At 45.8% G+C, this 21,562-nt stretch overlaps 1 protein-coding gene across 1 annotated transcript; it reads left to right on the forward strand.

Annotated features, from left to right (window-relative positions):
• Positions 1 to 282: 282 nt before the first annotated feature.
• Positions 283 to 20,026, forward strand: LOC134410131 (cytochrome P450 2W1-like). The gene is made up of 9 exons (XM_063143247.1): positions 283 to 525; positions 3,003 to 3,165; positions 5,494 to 5,643; positions 5,745 to 5,902; positions 10,232 to 10,408; positions 11,779 to 11,920; positions 12,978 to 13,162; positions 15,413 to 15,554; positions 16,227 to 20,026. Exons 1-9 carry the CDS (start codon positions 334 to 336, stop codon positions 16,412 to 16,414), a joined length of 1,497 nt encoding a protein of 498 aa, XP_062999317.1. The 5' UTR covers positions 283 to 333; the 3' UTR covers positions 16,415 to 20,026.
• The last annotated feature ends 1,536 nt before the right edge of the window (positions 20,027 to 21,562 follow it).

Below are 21,562 nucleotides of genomic sequence, written 5' to 3' on the forward strand. Positions count from 1 at the left end.
TGGAATGCGAATAATAAACAGGGGCAAGAGTAAATGAGAGAATCAGATGTGCTGGAAACAACGTATTTTAGAGGTCTTTATCAATACCTGGCCAACATTTCAAGAATGGACTTGAGTTACAGCATGATTTGTTGCAACTAGGAAAACCTTTGCCCTGTACACTTAACGCGATCGGAGGAGGGGATGTGAAGAGGATTGGAACGCAGATTGAGATTATTGTGCAAGGGAAAAACACTGATCCATTTGAAAAACAATCAGAAAACCCAACCCCCTTTTTAACATTGCTGCATTAGGTTTTCCCTCTCATTCGTTCCCTTCAAACCCTAGCTCAACATGGTTCCTTGGGAGTCAGCCATCCTCAGTCCAACCGTAATTGTCTGGCTCTTTGCAGTGTTATTGCTAGCTACGTTCTGGTGTCTGAGCAGCCCTGGCAAGCCGTCTCTGCCTCCCGGTCCTCTGGCGCTCCCGTTCATTGGCAATTTGCATTTGATAGATTGTACAAGACAAGATGTGTCATTTATGAAGGTAAGATGTGTGTTTTTTGGGGTGGGGTGGGGTCTGCTTTAAAGCCTTCTGTTTTCAGAACAACTTTGATAATATATATAACTTTGTCTCTACGTAACTTTTATATGCTCTTTTAACTCATTTTATGTATTATATTGTATTCTTCACCTCGATCCAGAGGGAGAGGTGGGTAAGAAATAAATTATTATTATTATTATTATTATTATTATTATTATTATTATTATTATTATATAAATCCTGAGTATTGTGCAACAGCATGATTTTTAGAAGGGTTTACTGTGTTGTGAAACTGCAATTTAAAATGTTCAATTCCTTAAGTAATATTTGAAGACCAAGGGCATGTCTACACTTCCCGGCGGAGTGGGGAGGATCTAGCAATATGCTGATTGCAAGATCCTCCTCTTTTGTCCACACACGGCGCATGACATCCCGAGAGGAAAGAGGGCATCACGCCCACCATTTTTTTTCTTTAAAGGAAAGGACCTGGAGCTCACCTGTGCCTGGTTCCTGGCTCCTCGCATTTACTTGCGAGGAGCTGGGACGAAACCGGGATGGCTGCCCCCATGTTCCGCGGTCTTGCGACAATCCCGTGGGGAAAACCGGGGTAAAAGCCATCCCGGTAATCCCGGGGAAGGGGAGGGATCATCTCTGCCTGCCCCTGGGATCCCCTGTGCATCATGTGGGCGCACAGGGATGATCCCGGGGCGATTCCTGGGATAAGGCATGGTGTAGAGATGCCCCAAGGCTACAATCCTATACAAACTCAACTGGCAGTAAGTGTGTGTGCCTGCAGAGGATTGCACTGTCAGTCTTTTAAAGAAATGCCGTGCCTAATACTATGGTTAACCCTAACGATTAAACAAAATTTCACAGAAAGAGACTTTCTAAAAAGCCAGTGTGATCTAGTACTATTGTCGGCATCCTTTTCTGGCTGCATCTTCAGTCCCAAACTATAAGGTGGGACCCACTTCAAATATTTTTCCTATATATGCCCATTTTCTCCTTGTCTCCTGTGCATTTGCAAAGGCAGTTTGGACTCCTGTAATTCAAGAGTTGCATAGGAGAAGGAAGCACACCTCTCTCCTGAAGGGGTGAAGAAAGCCATGCCTCCCAAATATCTTTGCCTACGTAACTTTTAAAGATAAAGGAACTGTGTTGTCCTTTCAGTCTGTTCATCCTTTCTCTCTGGCTTTCCTCTTTAAAAAAGACACACACTGCAAAATCCAGTCTACCAACCACAGTCATACAGGATAAAAGAATATCAAATACATATTGAAAAATTAAGGACATAGACATTTAAGAGCAGAACCATGAAATGATCATAGAGGGATCTAGATAGCTACATTTAAAAATGTAGCAACTTGCTCTGTAATTGAGATGTCAGAACCCTGAAGTGAAATAATTAACAAGCTCTCTTAAGGATCATCCAGGCAGGGATTGCGCAATAGGGTCTATCAGAGTTTCTCTGGTCCCTTGAGAGAACTAGAATTGAAAAAGATGTGTAGAACACATTCCACTCCTCGTTGCTGCAATGGTAACATCTGTTATTAACTTGGATTTTATTATATCTGCCATGTAGAACTTTAGGGGGGTAGAACTTTGCACTGAGCCAGAAAAAAAAATGTTCTGTATTTGGGGATAGATAACCAGTTTAAATACGACATCCCATTTTTAAAGTTCGAGCCAGGCAAACCCAACAGCAAAGGAGAGAGAGCGGACCCTGCCCCACTCTGTAGAGATCTTGAAAATCAATAACGGTTTAACAATACATTTGGCTCTCTTCCATAGAGGTCAGACAGGAAGGGAATTGCTGAAACAGCTTTTGATTAGTGCCACCAGTGTAAATCTGTGGCCCAAACTAATGTAACTTCACAATTTCGTGATATTGGTCTGACAGAGCAGGTAGCAACCCTCCATCGTGAACAGCCGTTTGAAACTGCTTCAACGAATAAAAAATTAAGAGCCCTGCCTAGCTTGACCAAATCTAAGAGTTCAGCCCCCTATTTTCAACAATGGCGAACGAGATCAGGACTTCCACAGTTACCTAGGGAGGTGGTGGGCTCTCCCACACTAGAGGCATTCAAGAGGCAGCTGGACAACCATCATAGAATCATAGGATCATAGAATAATAGAGTTGGAAGGGGCCTATAAGGCCATCGAGTCCAACCCCCTGCTCAATGCAGGAATCCACCCTAAAGCTTTAGGGTGGATTCCTGCATTGAGCAGGGGGTTGGACTCGATGGCCTTATAGGCCCCTTCCAACTCTACTATTCTATGATTCTAAACAGGGAAGCATTCTGTGACATTCCTTTTTGAAAATCGAGGCTCCTGTCATAGCTGTTTGGAACCAACCTCCTCCTGAAATTGTCAAATCCATTTTAAAGGCTCTCCTCATCCTGGAATAGAGCTGCTTCTTGTACAAATTATCGGCATGGTTTTGTTTCTCTCGTGTGGTACTGAACCTCTTTCCCTTCCAGCTTTCAGAAAAACACGGCCCTGTCTTCACAGTCCATTTCGGTCCACAAAAGACCGTGGTGCTGACCGGCTATGAGGCCGTGAAAGAGGCACTCCTGAGCAGAGGCAACGAATTTATAGACAGGCCATTGATCCCAATATTTGATCGGATCCAACATGGGAATGGTAATGGCAACTTGCAAATATAGTCTCTTATTTCATTATTCCTAAATAGTGTTACCCAGGTGCAACTTAGGGAGGGCAGCGAGAGGCAGCAGAACGTGGGAAAGGTGGCAAATATTGTTGGCGCCTTTATTTTTATGTTTTAAAATAAGCCATGTTGGAAGGATGATTTGTCCCGAAAGGTGTTTTTAAAAACCTATTAAATAAAACAAATATATCTGAAGGATCCGCATAGTTATGAAGGTCCGCATAGTTAAAGCAATGGTATTCCCCGTAGTAACCTATGGCTGCGAGAGCTGGACCATAAGGAAGGCTGAGCGAAGGAAGATAGATGCTTTTGAACTGTGGTGTTGGAGGAAAATTCTGAGAGTGCCTTGGACTGCAAGAAGATCAAACCAGTCCATACTCCAGGAAATCAAGCCAGACTGCTCACTTGAGGGAATGGTATTAAAGGCAAAACTGAAGTACTTTGGCCACATAATGAGAAGACAGGATACCCTGGAGAAGATGCTGATGCTAGGGAAAGTGGAAGGCAAAAGGAAGAGGGGCCGACCAAGGGCAAGATGGAGGGATGATATTCTGGAGGTCACAGACTTGACCTTGGGGGAGCTAGGGGTGGCGACGGCCGACAGAAAGCTCTGGCGTGGGCTGGTCCATGAAGTCACGAAGAGCCGGAAGCGACTGAACGAATAAACAACAACAAAATCTGAAAGATCACCTGCGCCTATATGGACCTGCCTAATTATTAACATCTTTTGTCCAAGCCCCAATTCCACGTGCCTGAACTTTTGGCCTTCTCTCCAGTGACACACCCAGTCTGTGGAATTTCCTTCCTAGACACGTTCTTCCTGTCATTTAGATAACCGCTGAAAACATTTTTGGTTACTCAAGCTTTTGGTAACACTGAATGCAGACACGTTTGGGGACGATCCGCCTCTCTATTCATGGCGATGCGGTTTTATTCGTGATGAAGTGGGTTTGGCTGCTCTTTTACCGTTATGCTGTAGTTGCTATTCAGCTATGTATTAATGCGGTTGGAATTCCGCTGCCCCCATTGATTCTAAAAGTTGAGTTCCCGATAAATTACGACTAGATAAATTAGTTATCTGTGGAATTTATTGCCACAACATCTAGCACTGCATGATGAAGGAAAATATTTTACCCTACTTTTGACCCGGAAAGGGCTTCCAGATCTCCCAGTGGTTTTGCAGCTTGGAGGTTCTTGGCCATCTGTTGTCCCGTTCTCACCAAACCTCAGTGGTGTGTGGCTAGCTTTTCTATTATACCTGTGGAGCAGGGGAACTGTTCAGCAAGGCAAGAGCAGCGGGAGCACATCTAAAGGCAGTTTGCCCAAAACGACAGCCCGCCGTTTAACCCGTGATGAGGTTGCAGTGAGTGTGGGCGTGCAGCTGCCATGTTGACTATCCAATCCCCGCTCAGGGGATGTCATGTCATGCAAACCTGCCAAGAATAGGTTATGCGAGGGTTAAACAACCCTTCAATAACTCTAAAACAGACCATGGGTTATGCGGGTTATGCGAGGGTTGTTTAAGCCTCGCATAACCCGCGCTCGTTGAGTTTGCTTGACATGGGGGGGAAAACCAGGCCGAAGTTGGCGATGCAAAATGGCGCCTGCAGGGCGTATTTATTCAAAGCAGCGTGGGTTATTTCTGCAAAGCGGTGTGGGTTATTTCTGCAAAGATAAATAAACCATGATGAGCTGCACCCTGTTGTCCAAACACCGTGTCATCCAATCCAGCTCAATCTGTGCTGAGGTAGCAAGAGAACTTGTTCAGCCAAGAAGTGAGAGTAGAACCCAAAGAGCAGGGCTGGAAGAGGAGTTGCACCAGCAACAGCTGGGCTGCAAACGAAGCGTCTTATAGCTGCCCCGTTCCTTCCTGGACCATTGGCAGGGACTTGATTCAGAGTACGCACCAGTTCTTGCTTCCTCCTCCCAAGTAGATATCCAGCACAGAAGCCTTTGTGCTTCAATTAGGCTCTGCACATTCTGGTTTTGGGTTCAGCTCTGTCTTGGGATTCTATCAGTTTCTGGGGCTGGGTATGGAGGGTGAGGGGAGATGGGAAGATGGCCATTCAGGATGCATCAGGTCCCCTGACCCTGCAGACTCCCTGACTCTCTTTTGGTGTGGCAGCTTTGAGGTCTCCCATGAGGATCTGCCCAATCCCTTTGGCCCCAATCCATGCCGGGGCCAGTAAGGGCATCCGGCCTCATCAAGCCCTGGGTCCAGGCTAATCGTGATCACAGTGCACCTTGAATTAGGCTTCATGTGAAAGAAAACGACATTGGTGAGTTTTCTTTGTACTTCTCAGGCATGTTCTTCTCCGTTGGGGAATTATGGAAAACCACCCGTCGGTACAGTTTGTCGAGCATCCGAGACCTTGGGATGGGCACGAAACGGATGGAGGAAAGGATTCTCGAGGAGCTGCACTTCCTTAGTGGGAAGATCAACTCCTTTAAAGGCAAGGCGCTGCTTTGGCTTTGCACGGCTGCTTTTGTATGTCAACCACCTGTCAAATGCTGCCACTGTGGTCAACTTCCGTGCCACTTCGTTTATTTTTAGGTGAAAGTTTTCCATTGCGTGAATTTTCCTGTGCGCCAACGAACATCACCTTTGCCATATTGTTTGGAGACAGGTTTGACTACGCCGACCCAACTTTCATCACTTTCTTAAATCTCGTTCACGATGTGATGACCCTTCTGGGAGCTCCGTTCTTGCACGTAAGTGTGCCTTGCAAAAGCCATCCACCCTTTGCTTCTGGTGGCTGGTGGTGTTAGAAACGACCTGTGCCGGCCTCAGTTCTGGTGAGTGCAAGATGGTGCCACACTTTTGGAACTGTTCTTACATACTACTGAATATTGGTTTTATCACGTAGGCATGACATGTTTTGCAGCAGTGAAACTGAAAAAGATGAAACAGCGGAAGATGAAACAGAGAAGCATGTATTGTTAAAAAAAAAATCAATGGGCAAGAAGATTGCCCAGCCTAGTGGTCTTCCACTGGTGGGTCGCAACCGAAAAGTGGGTCATGAGATCAGTCCAGATGGGTCATGGCGAAGCTGATGCCGCCATGTTGGGCACTTGTGAAAATGGGTCCCATGCTGCAGGTTGGGAGTCCGAGACGGGTCTTAGGTCTGCACCAGTTGAAAACCACTGGCCTAGACAACTTTTTAAAAAGATCAAACAAGTTCGTGGTGAAGTACTAGGTCTATCAAAGGTCACAAGGGCTAAATGAAGCCTCCGTGTTCATAAGCACTAACGCTAGAGAAGAGATAAAAAGGAAAGCTCAATCAGCTCATGACCAGCTTTTGAGCCTCCGGAGGCATTGAGTTGGCTGCTCTTAGGAATAGCAAAGATAGACTTGATGGAATGACCCAGTGGGGGCTGGAGGCTCCGATGTCAGTGAGGCAGGGAATCCTCTCCGGGTTTCAGTGAGAACCAGTCAGAACTCAAAAGGAGCTATCCAAGGTGCCAGGGAAGGAGGTAGAGCCATCTGGGGAAACCCGGAGGGCTGGATTGAGACTCCATGTGAGCCACATTTGGCCATGGCCTTGAGGTCCAAGACCATTGCTTTACTGGGTTTGTGGTTGCAGCCATCCTGCGTATACAGTGCAGATGGTCTTATTAAATGAAGCGTGCATTTAGCCTCACCAGGTAGAGAAGAAAGAAGAAGCAACTGCGCAGGGCGGATTTTTCTTCCCAAATGGAAAACGGAAGCCACCCTTAAATTTAGCTGTGGGGTGGGTGGGTTAGAAAAATGTTTTTGCTTGAACCCAAAATGAGTTTAGTCCCCAGCCTTAATCCACCCCTCCTCATGTATGTGTGTAGTAATTCCTGCCAGTTTATGTGCATATATCAGTTCGCTGTGGAAAGCTGTGCAGCCCTCCCACGCCGATCCAATTGCACAGTCCTGGCCAAGGTTTAAATTCAACCCAAATGTGGCAGAACAAAAGCCATTTTAGACTTGGATGAGAACGTCTTTGGCGGTTCTCCTTGGGCCACAACGGTCCGCCCATACAGAGCTACTTCCAAGCCTGAAATCTAAAAACTTGCATGGTCTCTTTAGCGTTTCCCCAACATTTTAGATAGTTGCTTTTCCCCTTCTCCCTGCCGCCCCCACCCTCCTTCAAGTGACACTAAGATGCATGGGATCACCAGGAAAGGGATTGAAAAGGAAAGTGCCAATATCGTAATGCCTTCGTACAAATCGGTGGGGTGCAACCGTATTTGGAGTACTCTGTATTGTTCTAGTTGCAACACTTCAAAAAGCGTATCAGAGAGCTGGAAGAGGATGCTGGAAAGAGGCAACTAAAATGATCAGGGGTGGGGTGTCGGAGCGCCTTCTCTACAAGGAAAGTCTTTAAACGTTCGGAGGTTTTGAATTTAGGGGGAAAGCAGCTAAGCGGAGGCAGAGGAAGCGTAGTAGAGCTTTATAAGAGGCGGGGTGGAGGAAGGAGAGACCGGGAGAACCATGCGTTACCTCCCTCTCTGGTAACGCTAGCCAAACTAGATGTGATGTTAAGGCTGCAACTCCCTCCATGCTTCGACAGAAAAACATCCTACGGCTCCCTGCATGACCCAGCCATAGGATTGCAGCCTAAAATACAGTTGTTCTGGATCGAAGCTTTAATTCAACACATCTGATAAACGGCCCCTATAAATAAATAAATAGACATTTCTCTTATCCACTTTAACACCTGGGTGAAACCTGGCCTACAACAACAACCTGCAGGATGAAGTGGTACAATGGACCGTACTGGGTGTGTGGCGGGCTGGGTGTGTTGAAATTGCTCTCTGCATCCGGTGTGGGCAACACACAGTGCGTGGGCCACATGCGGCCCCCAACACCAACACCCTGCAGCATATTTCCTCAACACCACGAGGGTAAAATTAAAGAGAAAAATGGTGTAACACTACTGAGTGCCAAACAGGTCAAACCCGGCTTGTTTCCAAGCTAAACTTGCCCCTCTGGGTGTTCCATAACAGTTTTAGCTGTCGTTTCTTTTTTCTTATTTCTTTTTTTTTTTAAGGATTTCAATTTATTTATTTATTTATTTATTTATTACATTTTTATACCACCCAATAGCCAAAGCTCTCTGGGCGGTTCACAAAAATTAAAACCACAATAAAACAACCAACAGGTTAAAAGCAGAAATACAAAATACAGTATAAAAAGCACAACCAGGATAAAACCACGCAGCAAAATTGATACAAGATTAAAATACAGAGTTAAAACAGTAAAATTTAAATTTAAGTTAAAATTAAGTGTTAAATTACTGAGAGAATAAAAAGGTCTTCAGCTGGCGACGAAAGGAGTACAGTGTAGGCGCCAGGCGGACCTCTCTGGGTAGCTCGTTCCACAACCGGGGTGCCACAGTGGAGAAAGCCCTCCTCCTAGTAGCCACCTGCCTCACTTCCTTTGGCAGGGGCTCACGGAGAAGGGCTCCTGTAGATGATCTTAAGGTCCGGGCAGGTACATTTGGGAGGAGGCGTTCCTTCAAATAACCTGGCCCCAAACCGTTTAGGGCTTTGAATGTCAATACCAGTTCAAGTTGACTGTGTCACACAGGGCTGGAGACAGGGAGCCAAAATGGCTCCCGCACCTTCCAAAGTAGCACAGCCCTGCTCTTCATTAAAAACTCCCTGCAGGTAGAAAATAGCCGCCGCAACAGGAAACAGGCGAGGCTAGAACCTTTTCTTCCCCAAACGGTCATTTTTGCAGTGAAGAAATGCATTTCAAACATGCGATTCACCCACCTGCATTCCATCCCACTGCCTCTTTCTGCTGCATGTGTGGATGAGCCCGTTCACTGGCATAAGAGGAGTGCAAGTCGACCAGCTTTTGCCATTTGTTCCTGGGTTAACCTTATTATTGTCATCAGCCAGTGTGGTGTTAGTGAGTTGCCAGCTTATTAAAAAGTTGCTGAATGCTGTTCCACACAGTGTAGTGCGTCTCCGTTAGCAGGTTGTAATTGATTTATAATTTGTGTGGTGCTTAAAAAAATGATGATCTGACAACTTCCAAAAGGAAATCTTTGCATTCTTTAGATGGTAGGGAGGATGGTGTATCTTTTTTGTTGGTTTTATTGTTCCCTTTAAAAAGACAATTTCATTGGTTTCACCACCTTTCTACTGCGTTCCCTTAATTGTGTTGTCGTTTTTTTAATTCAAGCTTATAGCCTGTGTCTAGACAAGTCTAATGGGCACCATTCATTTCACTGGAAATTTCTTTAAGGGAAGGAAATTATTTCTGCACAGAGAGCTTGAGCAATCCCTCCAAAATTCCAGTTGCATCATTCCGATAGTCTTTTGAATGATTTACGTATTTAAGCACTTGAAGCACAAAGTGTCTCTGGCGTGAACAGCACCAAAAATGAATCAATGGACCCTCCAACATAACAAAGAATTTGACACTGAAAGTGTCGCCATTGGGATGTGCTTTCGCACAACAGAGTGAACAGAAGAATGCCGCTGTGGCATTACTGTATAAGGACTAGCTAGCATATCTTTCTTGTATATAATCCAAGAAGGATGCAGGCAAGCTGGAGCGTGTTCAGAGGAGGGCAACCAGGATGATCAGGGGTCTGGAAACAAAGCCCTATGAGGAGAGACTGAAAGAACTGGGCATGTTTAGCCTGGAGAAGAGAAGATTGAGGGGAGACAGGAAAGCACTCTTCAAATACTTAAAAGGTTGTCACATAGAGGAGGGCCAGGAACTCTTCTCAATCCTCCCAGAGTGCAGGACACAGAATAACGGGCTCAAGTTAAAGGAAGCCAGATTCCAGCTGGACATCAGGAAAAACTTCCTGACTGTTAGAGCAGTACGACAATGGAATCCGTTACCTAGGGAGGTCGTGGGCTCTCCCACAATAGAGACATTCAAGAGGCAGTGGACAACCATCTGTCAGAGATGCTTTAGAGTGGATTCCTGCATTGAGCAGGGGGTTGGACTCGATGGCCTTGTAGGCCCCTTCCAATTCTGCTTTTCTATGATTCTATTATCTTTAACGGGGTTTCATTTCTTTCTTGTTGCTTTGGTTTCTTTTCTAGTTATTTAATGTCTACCCATTCCTTGGATTCCTTTTCAAACCCCACAAGATGATCTTGAAAAAAATTGACGAAGCCTGTGCCGTTCTGAAGAAACACATCCAGACCAGCAAGCAAAGTATCAATGAGAACCACTTATTGAACTACATTGACGTGATGCTTTTCAAGCAACAAGAAGAAGTATTATTTTTATTCTCTTAATCTCATTTCTCCAGCGCTATTTGGAGGGGTTCTGGGGGTGCCCCAGGAAGTTAGGTGGGGAAGGTCAACCCCATCCTGAATAATGCAGCCCTCCCAGGCTGAATTTGCAAGACAGTATAATATAAACGGGAAAAGAGAGAATTGGTAGCCAGATCTAAGATATTTATTATTTATTTGTGATAGTTATACAATGCTAAGTATAATTTAAAAAAACCTAAGCATTTCACAAACAAATATTAAAATCCTATTTAAAATGCAGTATTAAAAACACAACATTAACGAACAATTCCAGATCCAATAAAAGCAAAGCAAGGAACAGAAAGATGGATTAATTTAATTGATTAATTTAATTGCCACCCAAGGAAAGCCTGGGTGAACAAGTGCGTTTTCAGGAGGCATTTGAAAGATGCCACGTGTTCTGCCTCCCAAACTGCGTGGGGGAGGGTTTTTCAGAAGGTGGGTGCCATTACCGAGAAGGCATTGCATGGCAACATTCCATTACTTTTGGAATGACCAGCAAAACATCTTAAATGTCGGGGTGGGTGGGGAGGTATATATAAGGGAAGGTGGCCTGCTAGAATTAACACGGATTGCATATCAGAATAGTGGTCAGCAAAAAAGAGGACACCAGTTTACTTAGAAGTACATATGTTAATTTGTACTTATGCTGTAGATCCACATTTAGGGGGAAAATACTATAATTTAAATAGAAATTCACGCTATTGACCAGGTGATCTGTGTGCCTGCTGTCCAGGTGTGAATGGTTGATGGACAACTTCAGATTCCCTGCTTTTCCGTCATACGTTTCTTTATCTTTAAGACAGATTTGGACTGAACAGTCCTTCAAAGAGAGAACAGCCCTCTCCAAAGTAAGACATGTGGCCAACCTAAGCTGGTGGGCCACGTGAGGATGGCTGGTGGGCTGGGGAACAGCCACAGCGGCTGCCCTCACGTCCTGCTGGTGGGCTTCCTGTTGGGCTGCCTGGTTGGCCACTGCAGTAAAGGGGCTGCTAGTCTAAAGAAGCCTTTGGTCCGATCTGCAGCAGAACAAACAAAAAATGGGATGGGCGTGTCCGTAACAAAATGCCGAGGCGACTGGCACACCCCGTCTCAAACGCTCATCGCAAGGCACAATATCACACCAAAGCGTATTTAGAGAAGTACAAACATACACAAGATATGCAGAAGTATGCTGCAAAAATTGATCTGTGCATGAGGACCTCATACAAATGAGTATATGATGAGAGTGCCAGCTGTTATCTCTGTTCCGGAAACGTCCTCGCTGAACGCTCGTTTGTATACAGTACAGTTTGTATATACACCGCGGCCCTCATATTTCTTATCTTAAGGAAAGAATCAAAGCCAAGAACATCTTCCATGATGCCAATGTGCTGGCATCAGTTCTGGATCTTGTCATGGCCGGGACAGAGACAACGGCCACAACGCTGCAGTGGGCCATTCTCTTGATGATGAAATATCCGGAGATTCAACGTGAGTGCGCTCTCTCTCTCTCTCTTTATGGGTGTGTGTGTGTGTATATGTATACATGATTCCGTTGTATTTTGATTTTGATTATGAACCAACAAAATGCTTGTATTCTTGACAGACAGAGTGGGTGTGAGGAGAATCCCACCAGTACCCTGTTGCTCAGGAAGGAAGGTCCCTCCCTCGAATGCTGATAGTTTATTTTCTCTCACTGGCACAAATGGTAGCCGGTCATTTATACTGGATAAAGTTAAGGAGCTTTGCCAAGGGTTTAGGATGTTGGCAGTTGGGTTCTGGAGAAGTGTGTGTTTCGGGATGGGTGGGGAACTGGCTATCCGTTCAAGCGAGTCAGAATCAGGGACATCAGCAGAACCAGGCAGAGGCCAAGATGAGAGATGTGAAGGCCTGGGGGGGAGGGGAACAGAAAAATTCAGGACAAAATCTCTCCCCCCCCCCCGTTCCCTCCACCCCATATGAGAAAAATTGAACACAATGGGAAGTGTAACCACATGGATCCTCAGTGGCTCCATTGCTAAGTCTAATTGTATTGTCCAAGACTTTCTGCTCTGACTGGTTCTGTGGCTCCCTGGGGCCTCAGGCAGAGGTCTTTCCTGGCCTGAGATAAGAACATCAGAACATCAGAAGTGCCCTGATGCTGGATCAGGCCAAGGGTCCATCTAGTCCAGCACTCTGTTTGCACACATTGGCCAACCAGCCATCGGCCAGGGTTTGAACAAGCAGGTCATGGTGCAACAGCACCCTCCCACCCATGTTCCCCAGCAACTGGTGCACACAGGCTTACGGCCTCAGATACTGGACATTAACTGGACTCACCAGGAACTGAATTTGGGCAGCTTCCCCCAGTCTTTTCTTGGTTCCTGATTTGCACTGATACGCTGAAACTCTTTGAAATTGCAACAACTCCATCACCAACGTCGCTGCTCCCACCCAGTTATATTTTCAAGCAGCTGATTCACGCGGCGTAAAGGTTTGAGGCACGGAGAAAGGGAAATTGCTTTTAAGCTCTTTGGGGGTCGTCATTGTCAGGTCATTCCTGTTGCAGGAAAGGTACAAGAGGAAATCAAGAGGGTCCTCGGAGCGGGACGTTTGCCTACTTTTGAAGACAAGAAGCAGATGCCCTTCGCCAACGCAGTGGTCCACGAGGTGCAGAGGTTTGCCTCCGTCGTGCCCCAGTTGCCACGCTGCACCGCTGTGGATACGCACTTCCGTGGCTACTTCATTCCCAAGGTATGGGGTATGCCTGGCTAATACCCCTAGCTGGGCGGGGTGGGACGGGGGTGGGGGGAATCTTTCCTGAAAGGGGTGTGTTGATCCACTGCTGACCTTTGGGAGAGGCAGCAGGAGCAGCTACCTGGGGAGAGGGGGGGAGGGATGTTTAATAGAAGCCCCAATTTCATTCCTTCCCATTTGCCCCAACTTCCATGGGACCAGAAGAAACTTGGGGTGCAGTTAATACGTTGTCCAAAAGTTGTTATGAACTTGCAAAGTTGTGCTGAGTGAGACCGTCAGTCAGTTTGGCCCTTGTAGAGTTCTGTGTTCATGCTGCAACTTTTCTCTTGCATGTTTGCTTCCTTCCTGGGGAATTCTGGGAAATGGAATACCGCCCTTCCCTCCTTGTTTTTTAGTTTTTTGTTTTTTTTTACTGGTTATTTCTTTTCATTTCCAAATTTCATTTTATTTTGAAAATTAATACTCTATTTCCTCCACACACACACCCTCCAAGCCTTCAATAATTATAATAAATCAAGGCAGAAAAATACAAAATACATTATTCACATGAACCAGAGAGACCGATACACTACAGGTAAAGTCTTATGAAATTGACTGTTACCAACATACGTAATAAATTGATACCAATCCATAGCGAATGTATCATGCTCCCTACTTCCTTTTGCCAGTTGTAACTGGTTTGTTAATTTTTCAAATAAGGCAATGTTCCAAACCTGAGTCCACCAGGCGTCCAATTAGGCTCCTCTTAGGTCCTTCCAAAATTGAGGAATGACCAGTCTGGCTGCCGCCAACAAAAATCTAGTCAACGGCTTAAAAGGAGCAGTTTTTATTGTTTCCCAGAAATAGTCCTAAAAGTGCCAAGTCTGGTGTTCAACTGCTGTCCAAGCATCTTATCAATTTCACTAAAGACTTCAGTCCAAAACTTTGCCACTTTTGCACAGGACCACCGCATATGCTGGGTGGTTCCTTACATCCCCTCCAACACAATCTTGTCACTTGTTTTTATATAATTTTTTGGGTTGAGTTTTCAAAACAAGACACAGTGAGAAAAAACAAAAACGAAACACATTAATGCTAATTCAAAATCCCTCCCCAGGCTTGGTCCCTTTCAGAGTTTTTCTTCTGCGTCTTTCATTTTCTTCTCCTATTCCAGGGTAGTATATTAATCATTTTTTTATTTATATATACAGTAAATTCTTCTTTTCATGAGCCCCTCTCTCCTTGTTGTGCTGGCTTTTCCCGATTGTGTTGTTGTTTATTCGTTCAGTCGCTTCCGACTCTTCGTGACCTCATGGACCAGCCCACGCCAGAGCTTTCTGCCGGCCGTCGCCACCCCTAGCTCCCCCAAGGTCAAGTCTGTGACCTCCAGAATATCCTCCATCCATCTTGCCCTTGGTCGGCCCCTCTTCCTTTTGCCTTCCACTTTCCCTAGCATCAGCCTCTTCTCCAGAGTATCCTGTCTTCCCATTATGTGGCCAAAGTACTTCAGTTTTGCCTTTAGTATCATTCCCTCAAGTGAGCAGTCTGGCTTTATTTCCTGGAGTATGGATTGGTTTGATCTTCTTGCGGTCCAAGGCACTCTCAGAATTTTCCTCCAACACCACAGTTCAAAAGCATCTATCTTCCTTCGCTCAGCCTTCCTTATGGTCCAGCTCTTGCAGCCATAGGTTACTACGGGGAATACCATTGCTTTAACTATGCGGACCTTTGTTGTCAGTGTGGTGTCTCTGCTCTTAACTATTTTATCGAGTTTTGTCATTGCTCTCCTCCCAAGAAGTAAATGTCTTCTGATTTCCTGGCTGCAGTCAGCGTCTGCAGTAATCTTTGCGCCCAGAAATACAAAGTCTGTCACTGCCTCCACGTTTTCTCCCTCTATTTGCCAGTTATCAATCAAGCTGGTTGCCATAATCTTGGTTTTTTTGAGGTTTAACTGCAACCCGGCTTTTGCACTTTCTTCTTTCACCTTCGTCATAAGGCTCCTCAGCTCCTCCTCGCTTTCAGCCATCAAAGTGGTGTCATCTGCATATCTGAGATTGTTAATGTTTCTTCCTGCGATTTTAACTCCAGCCTTGGATTCGTCAAGCCCAGCACGTCGCATGATGTGTTCTGCATACAAGTTGAATAAGTAAGGTGAGAGTATACAACCCTGCCGACTGTACAATCGGCAGGGTTGTATACTCTGTATACTCTGTATAAAGAGTATACAACCCTTTCCCAATTAAGGACACCAATCTGTTTGCATCCCAGGGTACGACGGTGATCCCTTCCCTCACTTCAGTGCTCTATGACAAAACTCAGTGGGAGACGCCCAACCGATTTAACCCCAACCATTTCCTGGACGCTGAGGGGCACTTTGTGAAGAAAGACGCCTTCATGCCTTTCTCAATAGGTAACTGGAATTCTTCCTGACAACAAGGAAGGCACTTTATAGGGTTAAGAGCACGAGAGCAGCCCTGCTGGATCAGACCAAGGGTCCATCTAGTCCAGCACTCTGTTCACACAGGGGCCAACCAGATGCCCACAGGAAACCCACGAGCAGGTCGCAAGTGCAACAGCACCCTCCGACCCATGTTCCCCAGCCACTGGTGTACACAGGCATACTGCCTCTGATACTGGAGGTAGCACAGAGCCATCAGGACTGGTATATTGTTTGTACCAGTATATTAACTGGTATATTGAGCCAGCGTGGTGTAGTGGCTAGAGTGTCGGACTGGGAGTCGGGAGATCCGGGTTCTAGTCCCCACTCAGCCATGGGAGCAAACAGACTCTCAGCTCAGCCTACCTCACAGGGTTGTTGTTGTGAGGATAAAATGGAGAGGAGGAAGATTATGTACGCCACCTTGGGTTCCTTGGAGGGAAAAACGCGGGATATAAATGTAATAAATAAATTAATAATATATATATATTCAAACCCCAGGGCCACAGCATTAGAGCATTAAGGTGGGACATTCACTTTACAAATGATTAATAGATAATGTTGCACCCTTTCCGTCTTCTGCTTCTGTTCCCGAACACCTTTTAAATTTTTTTTAAAAAATGTTCTGTGCTGTGGTTGTTGCAGGCCGAAGGAATTGCCTTGGAGAAGGTCTGGCCAAGATGGAACTCTTCCTGTTTTTTGTCGGATTGCTCCAGAGGTTTACATTTCGACCCCCTCCCGGAATGACAGAATCAGACCTGGACCTCAACATCAATGTGGCTTTCACTCGGCGGCCCCAGCCTTACTCCACCTGTGCAGTGCCCTGTGAATAGAACCTCTGATCCGAGCGAGTGGGGTGGGGGATTCTATTCGCTTCTTTATAATGGTGGATATTCAGAGAGTGCTAGCCTAAGGCAAAAGACGCTTTTCTGCGCAAAGAGGATTCCCAGAGCAGTGCTTCTTCACCACCCCTTTGCCAAGACTTTCTTGCATTCTTTACATCTCGCTGTGTTTGAACTCCACCCAGCAGAGGTAACAACCACGCTATGTCCATTCTCTGCCCCCAAACCTGGAACCCCAAATACCGACATGCTGTCACCTCTCTCTCTCTCTTCCAAACCCTACTCAAACTCTGTTTTTCTGGGAAGCCTTTGACTCCTAGCCTTCCAGATGCTTTGGAAATATCTGGGGACCTTCGTCTGCACTACATGCCTTTCTTACCTTTGCTTTTGCTTCTCTGCAACGTGCCGTGACCTGCTGATGGTGCTCCATATAATGGGTGGGAACCCAGAAAGGTTGCGTTACACCACTCATTTGAGTGTTAGGAGCGTAGGAAGTGGACTTATATCAGGTCAGACATAAAGCCCAACATTGCCTACTCTTGAAAAGCGGGAGTCTCAGGGCCGGTGCCAGACTATTTTGCGCCCTAGGCAAGGTGGGCTACTTTCACGCCCACCCCCACCCCCACCCCCGTCCAAAAATGCCAACTTTGATTTTTAAGAATAGATGTTTCCTGGAAAAAATAAGCACAAAACTTGAAACGGCAAAATTTATTTTAAAGTGTCAGAAATACGTCATGCCAATTATAGCAAACAAATTGGAAAGGAATGTCTATGGGTCTAAAATGCATTGTTTAATAGGAATATCACCTCCAAATCACCCCCCCAACTCACACATGTGCGCACATGCACACACTCAGCGTCACTCACTCCAAACAAACACACGCGTGAACACATGCATTCACTCAAAGACCCCATGCACCCCATGCACCCATACATTCTCTCTCTCTCTCTCTCTCTCTCTCTTCCGGGCGCGTTCTGGAAGTCCGAATGTGGAGCCACCCCACCCCCACCCCAGCGTCCCTGGCTTCGCTTCGGCTGGGCGGGTCGCCATCTCACCCGCCCAGGCCCAGCTGAATCCTCGGGCCGGCCCAACTCATAGCCAACACGCGTGAGTGCAGCGCTGTGCCCGGCGCCCCTCTTAGCTTGGCGCTCTAGGTGGCCGCCTGAGTGGCGTCTATGGTAGCACCAGCCCTGGGTAGTCTTGCCTCACTTGCTTTGAGAACCTAAGAAGATTTGAGAAGAGAAGAGAAGAAAAGAGGAGAATCCCTGCTGTGTTTCTTAGCCAAAGCTCCCTGCAACAGAAAAATCCCCGGCTCTCTCCCAAGCTTGGGAAAGCGGCAGCTTCTTCTCACAGCAGTTCAGAGCCAGGAAGGAGCAGCAGAAGAAACTCCGGCTTCTTCTTCCTTTCTTCACAGACAGCGTCTGTCGGAGGTTGCCGCTTGGAGTCTTTGCCCGAGGGCCAGGGGCCCTTGCTGCTGGCTGCGTCCCTCAAACGAAGGGTGTTCTTCCTCTTGCACAACCTCTCACACACATGCCTGTGCAGGAGAGATGCTGTGGAAGGTCCTTGTGAGCTTAGCCAAGCATTTGTGGGTCAAGGCTCTCTTTCATCTTCTTACACTTCTCTGGTTCCAACCCTTGTTTGTTTTATGTTACTCCATTATTTGGTCAAGGGTGGCAAAGAGGTGAGGCAGATACCCCTGACTTTACCAACGATCTTGACTCCTAATTCCAGTTCACGTCCATCTCACGATTCATCCATGGATGGATAAAACAAGGGTGGACAAACCTCTGTGGCCCTCTGAATGTCGTTGGACTACAGCTCCCATCTTCCCTGACCATGCTGGATGCATCTGATGAGGCTTGGGAGTCTGACCACATCTGAGGTTGATCATTATTTATTACATTTCTATCCCGCCCCATAGCCGAAGCTCTCTGAGCAGTTTACATAAGATTAAAACAACTAAAAACGATATACAAAATTTAAAACCATAAAAAACACACAGCATGCACCAAAAATATACATCTAAAAACAACTATAAGCTGTCAGACAAACCTAAAAACAGTTAAGCTCATCACATTCTGCTAAATGCCTGGGAAAAGAGAAAAGTCTTGACCTGGCGCCGAAAAGATAGCAATGTTGGCGCCGGGTGGGCCTCGTCGGGGAGGGGATTCCATAATTGGGGACGGGGGGGGGGGGGCGTACTCATGGTGCAAACAAATCCAAGGCCCAAGGGCATGCAGGGGTCGTTAGCCCAGGTTTAAACGAGCTTCAACCCAGGCAGCGGGGTTTCACGTATGGCATGTTCATTTCTCAATGCCTGCATTATTGAGCAACACCTTGCATGTGCAACATGGGCCCCGGCTGATGAAATATCACAAGGAGGACTTGCTGTGCTCTCTGAAGCAATACTCAGCCTATTCTGCAAGCCACAGGGCAGGAGGTTTGACCAGGTAAACAGGCCATGTAGTCTAGTCAAAGTGCTGGTTATGACCTATAAAGCCCTATATGGCTCAGGTCCAGGTTATCTGAAAGGCCGTATTCTCCCTTATGAGCCTGCCCGTGCTTTGAGACCTTCTGGAGAAGCCCTTCAAAGAATCATAGAATCATAGAATAGCAGAGTTGGAAGGGGCCTACAAGGCCATCGAGTCCAACCCACCATCTTCACAGGCGCACCTGGTGGGAACATGGGAGAGGGCCTTCTCGGTGGCTGCTCCGGTGCTCTGGAACTCTCTTCCCGGGGAAGCTAGGCTGGCTCCCTCCTTGATGGGCTTTCGGAAGCAGGCAAAAACTTGTTTGTTCCAGCAGGCCTTTGGAGAATAATCCGGCCCTCCATCTATGGTAATGTCTTATAATTTTGTTGTGTATTTTAAACGTTTATGATTTTTTGTTTTTCCCCAATTTATGTTTTAACTTTGTAAGGCCGCCTTGCAGCCCAGCATTGGGCAAAAGGCGTGATACTACTACTACTACTACTACTACTACTAATAATAATAATAATAATAATAATAATAATAGTCTGTACATCTCAGATGTGGGGGGAAAGAGAAGTATAACTCAGCAAATCTAATAAGCAAACCTTTTATGATATCTTCTGAAAGCTACACGTAAAGACCTAACTATTACTATACTTCTTTCAAAAAAACTAAATCATTACTATTATTACTATTATTCATTTAGGGGAAAGAGGGAGATATACTATAATATATTATAATGTTTGTGATAATGTTTTTATCTTTAATAAAAACATTATTTAAAAAAAATACTATTCTGCTAATATATTTGCACACTAGCATATTTGCACAGTAGCACAAACACCTTCCAAGCTGTTTCTATGCATGCATGTGAAAGCCATGCACAGTTTATCCTGCAAGAGCTGACATCAACACTTTGATTAAAAAAAAGGCAATACATTGTTTGGGAGAAGGAAGCGGGGTGGGTGGAGGCATTTTCTGGCTAAGGTAATGCCAGAGGGCCTTTATTTTAAGGCCATATGATCAAGCAACCTTGCACTTCACTATACAAACATTGTATTGGTGTTGAATGTAACTCCTAAAACGTAATGCAAAGAAGATTATAAAACGTATTATTTTGCTTCCATAAAAGAGATTCAAGTTTTTATTTGTGTCCGGTGCCAATAATGGTCTGTTTTGTGGGGGGGAAACACACATTAGCCATAAATATTTGTTATTGCATTTATATCCTGCCTTTATTCCTCTGAGGAGCCCAAGGTGGCATACATAATCCTCTTCCTCCTCTCCATTTCATCCTCACAACAACAACCCTGTGAGGTAGGCTGGGCTGAGAGTCTGTGGCTTGCCCAAAGTCACCCAGTGGGTTTCCATGGCCCAGTGGGGACTAGAACCCAGATCTCCCGACTCCCAGTCCAACACTCTAACCACTACTCCACACTGGCATAGATATGTAGGGGAAATATACATTCGTCGGGCTCTGAAGAGCTGTACAATTAGGACTGTGGATCCAAGCTGACTTTGAACTCCTCAAAACACTAACACTGTTTGCCACAAGACAAAACCACATTTGGAACTGAGGAGTATTTCAAAAGTAGTTTGTGACGTGGCATTTGGGGGTAGGGGCAAACGACCAAAGAAAATAACCCCAAATATAGAATCCAAAAGGTGGGAAATCAAAAGTCACATGCAGACATACTACAGCTGCTAACTAATCCAAAACCTCCACCGCCATCTAGTGCCCAAACTACTTCTTTGCAGATTTGTTTCTCAACTTATTCCAGAGTTGAAGGAGGTCTCATTGGCCATCTAGTCCTACCCCCAGCTCAATGCATCTGTTCTACAACAGATGGCTGTCCAGCACATTGCTTGAAGATCTCACTGAAGTGGAGCCCACCCACCCTGGTTAAATGGCTCCATTGTCAAGCTGCCCTTACTATCAGGACGGTTCACGGAACGTTTAACTAAAATTTACCCTAAGCCCATTAGATGAGCAGGAGAGAACTTTGCTTTCTCTGGAATGGCAGCGCCTCAACCTTCTCTTCTCCGGGCTAAAAAACCTCAAGGGCTTCTGGGTTGCAAGCAATACAAACAGCTGGAGCCTGAGCTGAGTGTGAGCCAGCCTCTCCTTCCGCTATCTGTGCATAATGGTACCTTACGAAGGACAAGGAGGACAGGCCGCTGCCCGGAGGACCTTGCAGCCCCTAACACAACAGAGGAAGAGGAGGGAAATGCAAGAAGGGTAAACCAGGGAAGAAGAACAGCAGGCAGCGTTATTAGTAATAGAATAGTCTTCCTCTTAAATATGCAAAATCAGTTCCAAGCCTTTCCCCCACCTCCATTCTCGCAACAGCCCTGTAAGGTAGGACACTCCTAGTCACATTGTGTACATGGGAGAAATGAGGATGAGGGGTAAATGACTTGTCCAGTGGGCAAAGGCCACCCAATATAGGAAGGCAAAATTCTGGTTCCTATATTTCCCTTTCTAGATCCGGTTCTCCTACTTGGGAGTATTTCTCCTATTGTAGATTTGTATTTGTGTGTGTCTGTTTTAATCAGAAGAAACTTCTTAATGACATAATAATTATAAAATTTATTTCTATAGCGCTTTGTTACAAATGCCATCATAGTTACAGCAACGCACTCCAGAACTTGCGTGTCATGTGAACC

This window comes from Elgaria multicarinata, chromosome 17, assembly GCF_023053635.1.
Source record: "Elgaria multicarinata webbii isolate HBS135686 ecotype San Diego chromosome 17, rElgMul1.1.pri, whole genome shotgun sequence".
NCBI lineage: Eukaryota > Metazoa > Chordata > Lepidosauria > Squamata > Anguidae > Elgaria > Elgaria multicarinata.